The 14,725-nt window shown below is 46.6% G+C and overlaps 1 protein-coding gene across 1 annotated transcript in view; it reads right to left on the bottom strand.

Annotated features, from left to right (window-relative positions):
* Window positions 1-14,725, bottom strand: part of TMX3 (thioredoxin related transmembrane protein 3) — a 110,856-nt gene that overhangs the window by 70,261 nt on the left and 25,870 nt on the right. The window contains exon 5 of the mRNA XM_073678964.1: window positions 2,156-2,201. Within this exon, the coding sequence (XP_073535065.1) occupies window positions 2,156-2,201 (46 nt within the window). The remainder of the gene's footprint in view (window positions 1-2,155; window positions 2,202-14,725) is intronic.

Raw genomic sequence — 14,725 nt, 5'->3', positions numbered from 1 at the left:
AGGGCCCAATGTCCACAGATGGGGGTTGTGCTCACAGCCAAACACCGTGCAGGACGCTTGGCATTTGCCACAGAACACCAGGATTGGCAAAGTCGCCACTGGTGCCCTCTGCTCTTCACAGATGAAAGCAGGTTCACACTGAGCACATGTGACAGACGTGATAGAGTCTGGAGACGCCATGGAGAGCGATCTGCTGCCTGCAACATCCTTCAGCATGACCAGTTTGGCAGTGGGTCAGTAATGGTGTGGGGTGGCATTTCTTTGGAGGGCCGCACAGCCCTCCATGTGCTCGCCAGAGGAAGCCTGACTGCCATTAGGTACCGAGATGAGATCCTCATACCCCTTGTGAGACCATATGCTGGTGCGGTTGGCCCTGGGTTCCTCCTAATGCAAGACAATTCCAGACCTCATGTGGCTGGAGTGTGTCAGCAGTTCCTGCAAGATGAAGGCGTTGAAGCTATGGACGGGCCCGCCCGTTCCCCAGACCTGAATCCGATTGAGCACATCTGGGACATCGAGTCACGCTCCATCCACCAACGTCACGTTGCACCACAGACTGTCCAGGAGTTGGCGGATGCTTTAGTCCAGGTCTGGAAGGAGATCCCACAGGAGACCATCCGCGACCTCATCAGGAGCATGCCCAGGCATTGTAGGGAGGTCATACAGGCATGTGGAGGCCACACACAATACTGAGCCTCATTTTGACTTGTTTTAAGGACATTACATCAAAGTTGGATCAGCCTGTAGTGTGTTTTCCACTTTAATTTTGGGGGTGACTCCAAATCCAGGCCTCCATTAGTTAATACATTTGATTTCCATTGATGATTTTTGTGTGATTTTGTTGTCAGCACATTCTGCTTTGTACAGAACAAAGTATTCAATGAGAATATTTCATTCATTCAGATCTAGGATGTGTTATTTGAGTGTTCCCTTTATTTTTTGGAGCAGTGTATATAATCAGCTTTCACTGTAAAGGCTATTAATTGTAATGCTAAACAACACATGTTACAGAAAAAAAAAATAAAAACAGAAATAGAGACCGTGTTGCCAGAAAATGTGCTGCATTGAGAAGTGATTATAAGTCTCTCTCTGCAATGTCCAATTAACTCGGACCCCTCCAATTACAAAATAAAGGGATCAGAGCATTTAGTTCTCTTCACCCGCTCGACTGCAGTGAGGAGGAGCTTGTATGACAGGTCTAACATGCGCCTGCCGCTCCATCAATGGCCGACGATAACGTATGGGAGTAGTGTTTGGATATCGGTTAACTATAGACTTTCAATGGCGAGGACTCCAACGTCTGTTAAGTAGAGTAATAGGACATGAAAAAATAAGAGTGAATAAGGTAAGGCCAGGTGCACACATCCAGGTTTCACAGTCCAAAGCAAGGACTCTCTTAAGGTGGCTCAGTGGTTAGCACTATTGCCTTGCAGCGCTGGGGTCCTGGGTTTGAATCCCACCAAGGCAACATCTGCAAGGAGTTTGTATGTTCTCCTCGTGTTTGCGTGGGTTTCCTCTGGGTTCTCCGGTTTCCTCTCACATGCCAAAGACATACTGATAGGGAATGTAGATTGTGAGCCCCAATGGGGACAGTGCCCATGATGTCTGTAAAGCGATGTGGAATTAATGGTGCTATATAAGTGAGTAAAATAAAAGAAAAAGGTCCGCTTGCCCGAATAAATACATTATACATATGGATATATATGTACACACACACACACACACACACATAGATCTATAGCTATATATGTCCATATAGATCGTTGCATAGCAGTAAGTACTCGGGTGACAAAACACAGGTGAGTGAAACCGGCTTAAACTGTAACAGAGATTGCCTGCAGCAGACTACCGTATGCACTGACTGTAATACCCCACCCTATACCACGCACAGGGGCACCGGGCATCAGCCATAGGCCTCTAGGTTTTATAGCGCACCTTTTCCTGCGGTGTCTAACTCCAGGAAAAGGGCCGATTTCTGCGGTCAGCACCACTTACTGAGCATTGATCAGGCTGGTTATGATAAACCTCATCCTGACGTATTCTTACAGCACCAGCATTCTTCAATGTCACATAATGAGGTTTACAGGGCACAGACGCATTGTTATAGAAACGCAAGCTAGAACCGATGTTAGAAATAAACCAAAGCAATACTCACAATTTTATAGTTGGAAATCCCCGGACCCCAAATTCGGAAGCAATGCCTGCAATATGGAAAGATTAAGTAAGATCATCACGACTCATATGGAGACACGGAGCAATGGTACAAGATACTACAGCATTATGGAGGACATCTGCCTTAGCTACACTATGTCGCGTAGAACTTGCCTTCAGAATTTAGTTTCTAAATATTACCATTCCGGCTAATACCAAGGGAAGGATTCCCACTTTACTCCTGACCGGGGAGCCCCTATTAGATAGATCAGAGGCATCAATGAAAAGTGCCACATGACAAGCGACCACATGGGCAGAACTACGCAAGAGGATTTCCTGGGGTCACGCGAGTAAGCAGGACCTGATGAAAATGACCAATTCTCCAACAAATCATGGAGAGATTTGCTAAATCACAGATGTGCAGCCGATCGCTGAGTAGATGACCAGATGCAGACAGGTTAGACTGTCACCACGTTTATAAAGAGAGGCTTTAAAAGGGTTATACAGACATCATAGAGAAGAGCCCCCAACTTGGGATCCCCCTTCTGTGCCCCATAGTGGGAAGCCATTCTTTCTATAAGATCAGCATCCGCTCCACCGCACCCCAAGTATTCACCTCAATAACCACCATACTAATTCTGCTCATGTATCCGAATATACTGCATAGGACCCAGGAGGCCATCAGCATGTTGTCTGGATGAGGACGATTACGGTCTTTTATAGGAAACACTATGAAATGCCGAATTTGAGCTTGGCTGCCGCGCTGATACGGCCAATATCTGTCTTTTGCTGAAGGACATTAGATATTTTTTCCCTTTTTTCTAGCAGTTTCATTTAGACAACAGACGGACAGATCAGTTATCAAAGATCAATGATCCAACATGGTGGGACGGCACAGCAGCTGGACGGTAAGAGATTTGCTGGCAACACATTATAGCAATACTAATCTCTTGCATACTCATGTTAGCATAAACTAATCTCCAAAGAAGAATATTTATCCCCATGGAACATCTGGCACTCTTACACTATGACATTTATCCTGCACTATATAAGGCTTCAAAAAACGGAAGGGATTGAAACAAGATTTAGAGCATTATAGAATAGTAGTATTTAAGCCATACAGTACTCCTAACTTGTGCATCATATGTGCCAAGTAAAGAAATCCATATATATTAAAGATTTATATTATCAGCAAGATATCAAAAAGCATAAAAGATCTCCAAGATCATATCCCAGTATGTAGCAGGTGTAATAATAATAATAATAATAATAATAAACTAGAAGTGTAGTATAGTTCTTCTGATTCACTAGGTCTCTTACCCCATGTGCAGGGTTAGGTATCCTTTTTTTTTTTTAATTATTTTGTTAAAATACTAAAACATTTTTTGAAACTAAATTGTATACATCTGGCAACACATACTGACCCATAGAATATGATTAACCTGTCGTTTTTACTGCACAATCAATACTGCAAGACAAAACAGATTGGGAATGGCTGTTTTTCCCATTATTTCCCTTATTTTTCAGTAAATTAAATAGTGCCAATAAAACAAAGCTCACCCCTCAATATCCACAGCTTCCCATGTCTATTTTGACAGAAGAATAAGAATCTTTCGCTCTTGAAAAATGGAGGATGAAAAAAAGAAAGAACAAAAAATACTCAAATAGAGAAATTATGGACACCTTAAAGGGGTTGTCCGGTCTAAAATGATCAGTCTGCGGTCGCACTGTGTGACTGCAGACTTATGCAGAAAGCTGGTGAGGAGGTGACGTCCAGGGCCGTGGAGTCGGAGTCCATTTTGGTGGAGTCGGAATTTTAACTTGTTGAGGGGGGAATGACGGCACCATGCTTTTTTATAGGTTTGATGGGAAAAGACAGGCACACATTAAATAGAGCGTGACTCCCAAGTAGGGAAAATAATGCATGCAGCAAATAACTAACACCTATAGCAAACAAAAGTCTAAATCCAATAAACCAGTAGTAATCTTTATTTACAAATAACTGATTAAAAGTTCAATTAAAAAAAAGACAATGAAGCACAAGACTGACAAATCTGAACCATGACATGATATCCCAGAAGCACAATAATAAAGTAGACCACAGAACTATACCATTATTCTACAAATACGGCCAAGTACAGGGGAGCACAAAGACAGAGATGAATACAATGTGGTGGCATGTACCCCAGCAAAAGGCATAAGGGTCTGTGCACACTATTTGCAGCAGAAATGTCTGCATCACTTGGCAGGAAAAAAGCTATGTAAAATAGGGGCATTTTGTACATCTTTTTGTTGCAGATTTTCCCCACTTAATAGGATAGGTGAAATCTGACGCAAATACGCTGAAAGAATTGACATACTAGATTCAAAGCTACTACAAAGCTGCAAGGAAAAAATAAGGAACGTGTGAATGAGGCTTCAGGAATCTCTTTCACTTTGCTGGCACTAGGAAATCCTTCAGGTTTTGTGACAAATGTGCACAGAAAAAAAAAACACATGCCCAGACCCGAAGCAATTAATAAAGTAAACAGGCAAACAAAAAAAGAAAGAACAACCCACAAAATGAAAAAAATGCAGATGGGAAGACATCTCCACCAAAGTGTTTTCCATATTAGCTTCCTCTAAGGGACAGAGCAAATAACTAGCAGCCATAACAGTAGTGGCTTAGTATTCTACTAATTTCAACTTTAAAATCGCAATCACACCATTTAGCCAAGAACTGGAACTCGATCTTACTTACCAGTTTACTTACAAAGTCAATTTAGAAAGTTAAGACCCCTATATACATTAAAGGGCATCTCTCAGCAGGATTTTGCTATGTAATCTGAGGACAACATGCTGCGGGAGTTAAAACACAGATTTCAGTGATGCTTCTCTTATCAGGCTCTGTGGTTTTGTTTGCTTGCAATGACTGTTTTAGCACAAGGAGCTCATCATTGCTGGGACACAGCAGTGGTGCATGCTAGTCCGACACACCCCCTCCTGTGATAGGCACCTCACTGCCTATGGATATTTTATATACAGAGCCTGGTGTGGGAGGGGTTAGCTTCCTCCGCTCTGCTGCATTGCTAAATCTAAGAACTCTGTTAGAACGGCTGCACCCAGTAAACTAAGTGATACATCATTGGATTCAGGGTCTCTTTGCCTACATCATGCGGCTCTCAGATGAAGTAGTAAAAATCTGCTGACAGATTCCCTTTAAATGGCTGGCAGCCATCTCAGCGGGCTCTCCCAAACACAGGAACGCTTGTTTGGCTGAACACTCTAGTGTTCTCTTTCAGAGAGCTGTCTCCAGACAAGTCTGATGGTGACTTATCTCAGGGAGACAATACAATCCGCAATCTGAAAGCGGACATGCCAGATCACTATTTCCCCTGACAAACTGTCCGTGGCTCCCATGCACATAAGACAGTCAGCCGAACCCGTTGATACTGAAAGCTTCGGCTGACATTAGCCTAGTGTGTATAGGGGGCGATAGATCACTACACAAGTCAATGGATTTTCAGGTAGAATTAGAGCGGTATGACTATAGATGTAGGTTATCTTTGAAAACAATTGGGTTGGTATCTGGTTATGTTTCTGCTTTGTTTTTTTACCAGCCACCAAGACCAGAAAATAGGTCACTTTTGCAGTAAAGGTGCATCACAAACCGCCTTTGGTCAAATGGTGGCAACTATAAAGTATATGAAAAACAGGAAAAGAAAAAGGTAATGCTATAATGCAGCAAGGGTTAATGGCAGTTTACATTGTGGTTGTGTCTTCCGCATTTCTCAGTTTACACTTTGTAGGTTTAATTCCTGCAATAAGAGCAGATGGTGACATTTCTAGAAAACAAACGGCTTCTGTAGAGACGGGAGATGTGGACAGAGACGAGATCACAGATTCCAAAGCAACAACCCCTTATTGGAGGTAACAGCATCTTATCCGCCTGTTTGAGGAATATTTGTAGGAATGCAAAAAGGTAGATTAGAATTATCAATCACATGTCTTTAAGAGCACTTTTACCTTAAACATGTGTGTATATAACAGTGTATAGGTGTACATTCAACATTTATCTATAAATATAGTGATATGGGACACAATTGCAGCAAGGCCCTTATTGGTCAGAGACAATATAGTGACTGGTAAACTAATTAAATTAGCATGCGATGCAAAGCTTCGAGGGATAGCCAACACTAGAGAACACAGAGAAAGATTCAGAAGGATCTAGATAAGCTTAAACAATGCACAGCGACTAATAGAATGGTATTTAACAGGGAGAAATACAAGATTCTACATCTGGGCAAGAAAAACGAAAATTACATCTACAGAATGGGAAGAATAGAACTAAGCAACAGCACGTATGAAAAAGACTTGGGTATACTAACAGATCACAGACTGCACATGAGTCAACAGTGTGATGCAGCAGCAAATGAGGCAAACACAGTCATGGGATATATTAAGAGAAGCATAGAGTCTAGATCACATGAAGTAATCGTCCCCCTCTACTCCTCCTTGGTCAGACCCCATCTGGAATACGGTGTCTAATTCTGGGCACAACATTTTAAAAAAGACATCGAAAAACTGGAGCAAGTTCTGAGAGTAGAGCTACCAGGATGGTGAGCGGACTGCAAACTATGTCCTATGAGGAACGGTTAGAGGATCTGGGAATGTTTAGCTTGCAAAAGAGAAGGCTAAGAGATGACCTAATATCTGTCTAAAAATATCTGAAGGGTTGTCACAGTGTGTAGAGGGATCATCCTTATTCTCAATTGCACATGGAAACACGAGAAGCAATGGAATGAAACTGAATGGGAGAAGATACAGATTAGATATTAGAAAAAACTTTTTGACAGTGAGGGTGATCAATGAGTGGAACAGGCTGCCACGAGAGGTGGTGAGTTCTCCTTCAATGGAAGTCTTCAAACAGAGGCTGGACAGACATCTGTCTGAGATGGTTCAGTGAATCCTGCATTGAGCAGGGGGTTGGACACGATGACTAACATTCTATGACAAATGGACTAGTGCTTCATCCACACAAAACTTCACAGATCCCCCCATAACACACACATCACATTTCCTTAGGCTAGTATAAGTATATATTTAAAGGGTTTATCCAATAATCATAGCTTAATATTGGAACATCTCGTTTTAGTAGCAAAAGCAATTATGGTAATAAGGAGTGGAGATACAGAAAAGTTGAAAGTAAAAAATAAATAAAAAGTAAGAAGCAAAGTAGTGAGCAAAATTTATGATACGGCCTTATCTTCCCCTAAAAAACAATCAAACGACAGCTTCATTTCAATTTCTGTTCATGAAAAATAAAAGCTATGCCATGATTGGTTGGTATGGGCACCAAAACTAGTTTTGGTTCAGATTGCTTTCATAAATCTGGCCCACTGTGTCCTCTTCTACATCCGCAATAATGGCAAAAGTAAAGTCACTGAATTCAGGGTTTTGGCTCAGATAAGCTTGGATATCCAAGTAAAATCTACAAACTTTCTGCTTGTTGTAAACCAATGAAACAAGAGCAATGTAAGTAGCTCAACAACTAATATAACAAGTGGTTTCGGCAAACTCAATTTCTCCAAAATGACACTTTCACCGACTCTTGCCGTCTCGGAATTATTCAGCTCCTACATGAAAAGTGTCTGCAGTATTGAGCAGAGCACCTCTGGCTGTTGTAACCTGTTGCGATGGGATGCAGAGCCACACAACATCTTTGTGAGTTGGAACAGAAAAAAAAAAAAAAAACAGCAATTCTCTCCTTTTTCAGTTTTGTGTTAAGGCATTCAATTGCACAGTAAAATATTTTAACCACTCTTTTGGTCATTAAGATTAAGGTGTTTACAAATTTATACAGTTGGTTAAAAAAAGGTTTTAATACATTTACAAAATAAAAATTTGTTTGCGTTATATTATGAGACAAAAGACTTTGATTTTCTGTGGATGGAGCAGTGTGAGGGCTTAGTTTCTAAACAGCCGTCACAGGTACTATTATGGTATAGTTATGACTCTCTAATTGCTTTTTATTCCATTTGGGGGGAGGCCAGCTGACCTAAAAACAGCAATTCCAGCTTTTTTTCTATTTTTACTTAACCACGACTATAGTTTCAATATAGGAGAGTCCTAGAATTGTCACTCAAAAGCAGAGAGGCCATGAGAGGTCAAGTCTGACAGTCTCCCTATAGGAGAGAACAGGCTGGTACCAGTAATTGCCACTAGAGGGAGCTTACTGCATACTGTTATACACTAAACTCTATTAGAAAAACTAACTCCCCCTAGTGACAGCTGAGGCAGAGAGAGCTCTCATTTAAAGAGGACTTTTTACCCCATTTTACATGCTATATTGGCCACATCATTATTAAGTGCATCATAGTGGCTTAGTGGTCAGCACTGCAGCGTTGCAACACTGCGGACCTGGGTTCAAATCCCACCAAGGACAATTTGGGCAACAAATTTGTATGTTCTCCCCATCTTTGTGTGTGTTATCTCCAGTTTCCTCCCACACCAAAGACATACTGATCGGGAATCTACTGTAGATTGTGAGCCCCAATGGGGACAGTGATAACAATACTTGTAAAGCACTGTAAATAAATTAAAAATAATAAGTGGCTGAAACATTTTTTATTTTATTAGGTCTCCTCTGCGTTGCAGATATTTGCTTGTAAAGTTTATAATTTCCTCTGTAACCAAGAAGGCGATAGAGATTCTCCTCTGGGGGCGGTTACTTTTTTCCCTTGCATGACAATAACCAATCGTAAGCAGGAGGCGTCATACAGGGGAGAAAGACGGATTTTGGTAAGACCTTACCTGTAAAATCCTTTTCAGCGAGGGAAGGAAGGGAGACACAGTCATTACTAGTGGGGTAGGCGGAGCCCACATAGGAAAGAACACCTCAGATTAAAAGAGTGTTGTCCGGCCCCTCCAGCTTGGGCTCCTCCTACTCCAGCTCTCCAGTCCGTACACAAGCTAAGGAAGAGCAAATATCACCAGCGGAGCAACATAACCCCTTCTGAAGAACTTCAGAGAAAAAACAAGAGACAGGTTATGCATATAACAGAAAAACCACACAGTCCCAGGTACTACTCACTGGACCTGACCACTGCGATGAGCTGGCAATGCTGGAACAGAGCCTTAGCGCGCCGACCTCAGCCCAGATAATCGCTATCAGAGAAGGGTCACGCTGCATCTGAAAACACAACAACACACTTCTGCCATGGGAGGGAGCTGTGTCTCCCTTCCTTCCCTCGCTGAAAAGGATTTTACAGGTAAGGTCTTACCAAAATCCGTCTTTCAGCAGCAGATGGAAGGAAAGGAGACACAGTCATTACTAGTGGGACGTCCCAAAGCAGTCCAAAAATTAAGGGTGGGAAAAAACCAACAGAGGCAGAATCCCAACAACCTAGAAAAATGCGCAACTAGCGCTAAATACAAGTTAACGATAACTTAAACTACAGCCGCCTGCAGGACCCTACGTCCTAAGGCTGCATCAGCGGAAGCACTGACGTCCACCTTATAAAACTTTGTAAAAGTGTGGACGGAGCGCCAGGTAGCCGCCCGGCAGAGTTGAGCTGCCGAGGCCCCTTGATGAAAAGCCCACGACGAACCCACAGCTCTCGTGGAGTGAGCTCGAATCTTAATTGGACAAGATTCGCCCTTGAGTCGGTAAGCCTCTAAAATGGCCGACCGAATCCATCGAGCTATAGTGTCCTTGGAAGCTCGTTGACCACGCCGACGACCTGCTGGAATCACAAACAGAGAGTCCGATTTCCGAAAACCTTGAGTAATAGACAAATAGAACTTCAAAGCCCGCACTAAATCCAATGAGTGCAAGGCCCGTTCCTTCGCATTCCTCTGTTCCGGACAGAGCGAGGGCAACACAATATCCTGGTTAACATGAAATTGTGACACCACCTTAGGTAGAAAGTCGCCCCGTGTGCGAAGCACCACGCGATCCGGGAGAAACTCCAGAAAAGGAGGCGAGCAAGAAAGAGCCGCCAGTTCAGAAACCCTTCTCAAAGAGGTGACTGCCACTAAAAAGGCAACCTTCCAAGAAAGCAAAGAAAGGCTAACGGAGTCCATAGGCTCAAAAGGCCCATGTTGAAGAGCCTCCAAGACCAGATTGAGCCGCCAAGGGGACACAAGCGCCTTCCGCGGCGGAAACTGACGGGTTACCCCGCGAAAAAAGGAACGAACGTCCCTACGCGAGGCGATAGCCTTCCGAAACAGCAAGGACAAAGCAGAAACCTGACCTCTCAGAGTGCTACCTGCCAAACCCTTGTCCAGGCCATACTGCAAAAAGGCCAACAAATTGGGAATGGAAAAAATCCTCGGGTTCCTTGAAGAACCCGAACACCATGAAAAGAAGGCCTCCCAAGTCTTGTGATAGATCCTAGTAGTGGCAGGACCCCTGGCAGCTCGCAGAGTGGCAATGACTTCGGCTGAAAAACCTTGACGAGTCAAGATTTCGGTCTCAAGAGCCACGCCGTCAAACGCAGAGACTTCAGGTCCGGATGACAAACGGGCCCTTGGGTTAACAGGTCCGGGAGAGGAAGTGGAGGCGCAGCCAGAAGCGACACCAGCGTCGAGAACCACGTCCTCCTTGGCCAGTCTGGGGCTACTAACATAGCCGGGACTCTTTCCAGTCTGATCCGACGCAACACCAGAGGAAGTAAGGATATCGGCGGGAACACATAGATTAGCTCGAATTGGTCCCACGGAGCCACCAGAGCATCCACCACCACAGCCTTCGGGTCCTTGTACCTGGACATGAACGTCGGTAACTTGGTGTTGAACCTTGATGCCATCAAATCCACTTGAGGAGTTCCCCAACGGGAGCACAGCTGTGCAAAAATTTCTGGGTGAAGACTCCATTCTCCGGGATCCACCTTCTCGCGACTGAGGAAGTCCGCCGTGATATTCTGAACTCCCGGAATGTGAATCGCAGAGATGGCTGGCACTTTGGCCTCGGCCCATACCAGGATCCGAGACACTTCCATCATGAGCCTGGAGCTCCTCGTTCCACCTTGATGGTTGATATACGCGACCGCCGTCGCGTTGTCTGTCTGCACTCGGACTGGCAGACCGTTTAAAGGGACCGTCCAGTGTTGGAGGCAAAGGAAAATCGCCCTCAATTCCAGGATGTTGATTGGCAGGACAGACTCTTCCGACGACCATACTCCCTGAATCCAGAGATCGTTCCAGACACCCCACCAGCCTGACAGGCTGGCATCGGTGGTTATGACCGACCACCTCGGAAGGAGGAAGGACTTCCCCAGGGATAACGCTTCCGGACGTAACCACCATTCTAGAGACTCTCGCACCCTGTGGGAGATGATGACACTGCGATCCAGCGAAGCCTGTGATCGATCCCAACGGTTCAGAATGAGCATTTGGAGAGTCCTGGAATGAAATTGGGCAAACGGAAGTGCCTCCATTGACGCCACCATCAAACCCAAAAGGCGCATACACCTTCGAAGGGACATTGCTGTCGAAGACTTCATAACCTGTACATGTCGAAGACTTGCTTGCTTGTCTGGAGGCAGGGACACCACTGCTCGTACCGTGTCGAAATGCATCCCCAAAAACAGGATTGACTGCGACGGTTCCAGAGACGACTTCTTCCAATTGACCAGCCACCCGAAGTCCTCCAGGAGCTGAAGGAATAGATTGCGAGCCGTCACCGCCTCCTCCTTTGAGGACGCCACAATCAAAAGGTCGTCCAGGTAGGGAAGAAACGTAACCCCCTGTCTTCGAAGGATCGCCATGAGAGGTGCCAGAATTTTTGTAAAAACTCTGGGCGCCGAGGCCAACCCAAATGGTAGGGCCACAAACTGGAAATGGTCCTGACCTATGGCAAAACGAAGGAAGCGTTGGTGGGCCCTTCCGACGGGAACATGCAAATAAGCGTCGCGAATGTCGATTGACACCAAAAAGTCGTTCTGTGACAGGGCCGCCACAACCGAGCAAAGCGACTCCATGCGGAATTTCCGGGTGCGGACATGCCGATTCAATCTTTTGAGATCCAGAATGGGGCGAAATTTGTCCTCCTTTTTGGGGACCACAAAGAGGTTTGAATAAAACCCTCTTCCCCGGTCCTCCGGCGGAACCGGTACCACCACACCCTTCAGCAGAAGGGAATCGACCTCCTGCCGTAGAGCGGCAACTAGCTCGGGCTCTGACGGAATGCGAGATCGGCAAAACCTGTCCGGGGGTCGAGAAAGAAACTCTATGAAGTAGCCTGCTGACACAACCCGCGTCACCCAGGCGTCCGAAACGCGGGACGCCCAAGTCGATTCGAATAGGAGCAGGCGACCCCCCACTCGAGAGCCCTCCAGTGAAAACCTGGCGTCAGTCCGCCTTAGCGGGCTTTTTGTCAGCTTCCCGCTTGTCTTGACGGAAGCTCTGTTTCCAGGGAGTGCGGGATTTCTGAGAAGCCTTTTTTCCTGAAAAAGAGGGACGACCCGATCCCCAAGAGGGCTGACCGGACCGTCCCCTGGACCGAAAGGGCCGCCGACTACTACCGGCACTAGGCCTGCCCGACGCAGAAGCCACAGTTCTTCGCTGTGGTAAGGCCGCTTCTTTTGCCTTTGCCTTGACAATCAGCTCCGTGAGGTCAGATCCAAATAACTGACCACCCTTGTAAGCTAAAGATAGCAAACCTTGCTTGGAAACCGCGTCCCCGGTCCACTGTCTGAGCCACAGTGCTCTTCTGACTGTGACCGCCGAGGATTGCGCCCTGAACAGCAGTGACGCGGTATCCAAACCTGCATCACTGCCATATCGGGCCGCATCCTCCAACAACTTGAAAAACCCATCCACCTCGGATAGCGGGGATCCATCCTGCCACGCCGTCCGTAGACGGTCCAACCAGCTTAGGGAAGCTTTACAAGCACACATGGATCCTAGCACCGCTCTGAATCCATGACCCGCGGCCTCGTAGATGGATTTCGCCGCCATCTCCGTTTTTCTGTCCAGCGGATCCTGCAGACTCGCCTTCCCTTTAACAGGCAGTAATAAGGATTTGCTAAGCTGGGATAAAGGGACATCCACTTCAGGAGAAGGAATCCAATTATCAATCAACTCCGTGGAACACGGATACAGTGTCAAAAAACCGTGTCCCCTGAAAACGTTTATCTGGACACAGGCGTTCCTTCTCCACTGCCCCATTAAGCTCATCCAGAGATGGTAATGCCAAGCGCGACCTATGCGACTCCTGAAACATCCGGGCCGACTTACCAGGACGTCTAGTTACCTCCTCCGGAAACTGTAACGCCTCCCTCATGGCTCCAATAAAAGCCTCTGCACGGCCCAAAAAAGAGGCAGAGTGCCCCTGCCGATCCTCCTTATCCGAATCGGACATCTCCCCATCTGAGCTTGAAGGGGAACCCTCCATAACAGAGATCTCCGAGTCGCTGCGCGGGGAGGGCAGTACCGGCCTGTGGCGCTTCCTGCCATGAGAGGATCTAGCTGACACCCAATAACCTAGAAGGTCAGACAGGCCATCAATAGAACGAGTGAGGGCCTCCATTTTGACCACTGCCCCATCACCGAAACCCCCGACCGCTGCGCTTGACGCCGTCGAGGACTCCTGCGTGTCAGACACGCGAGACTGATCCTGTAGCGGACCTGGGATCTGACATGCCCTCACACAGTATATGGCAGGTTAAACCTGTCAGTAAGTAGGACAGTGTGGTTTCTTAAAAGAAAGCTGAAGGGTTAAAGTTCTTAAATAGAGAGCTACCCCAGCTGACCCCCAATTAAGGGATAACCGCCTAATAAGGGGTTAATGTCGCAGACTCCCCACAACCTCTGTGAAATGAAAAGGATGTGCGAGCCCCAGACAAAAAAAGGAACCTCTATATGAGGTAATAGCTGCAGGACAGCACAGTCTGCCACCTTATTGTGCCTCAGAAAGGTGCCCTGCGCTGAGGGGGTGAGGGGTTAAGCTTCTGCCCTGACAGGCAGAAGCGACTCACCCAGCTGGCCGCGGTGCAGTGTTCCTTCGGTCTGTCGGGAGGAGAGGAGAGTGAGGAGCCCGATGGAAGCCGTTCAGTAATGGCCGCCGCGCTGTGAGGAGAGAGAAGCCGGAAGAGGAGGGGCAGGAGAAAACGCGCGCTCAGAGCGCTTCCTGCCCGCGAAAGACCGGGAAGGCGCGAAGCCACGCCCCCCGCCGGCTTCAAAAAAAGCGCGCGCGACTCCTCCGCTCTCCGCTCCTGCCCCGCTTCCATGTCCTGCAGGCATCCACCTGCGGACAAAAAAACACAAGTCACCACCTGAATACATGTAGCAGCGGCTGCCGCAGCAGCCGCTGAAGCACTCAAAACACATTAACATGCTGAGTACTCACCCAGCTGAGCGCCACAGGGACCCCCAGGGATTTGTGGCGCTGTGCCCAAGCTTCCCCCCAGGGCGGAGAACGCAGTGACCCCAGATGCGCGGTTTGCGTCCCCGCCAGGGAAGCATCCCTCATCCCCCGGGGCCGGCAGGGTTCTGCAGGGACCTCTCTCAAAGGGTAATGCAGATCCGCCAAGGGAGGGGTGGGGGTTCAGCAGCGCTGAGACCCCTGAGACCTCAAGACCACGGGGGTCCA

Source organism: Phyllobates terribilis, unplaced genomic scaffold (assembly GCF_046119375.1).
Source record: "Phyllobates terribilis strain yellow unplaced genomic scaffold, ASM4611937v1 Scaffold_4__5_contigs__length_816908805, whole genome shotgun sequence".
Classification (NCBI taxonomy): Eukaryota; Metazoa; Chordata; class Amphibia; order Anura; family Dendrobatidae; genus Phyllobates; species Phyllobates terribilis.
The sequence above is the reverse complement of the archived record's forward strand: the minus strand, read 5'-3'. Positions and strand labels throughout refer to the sequence as shown.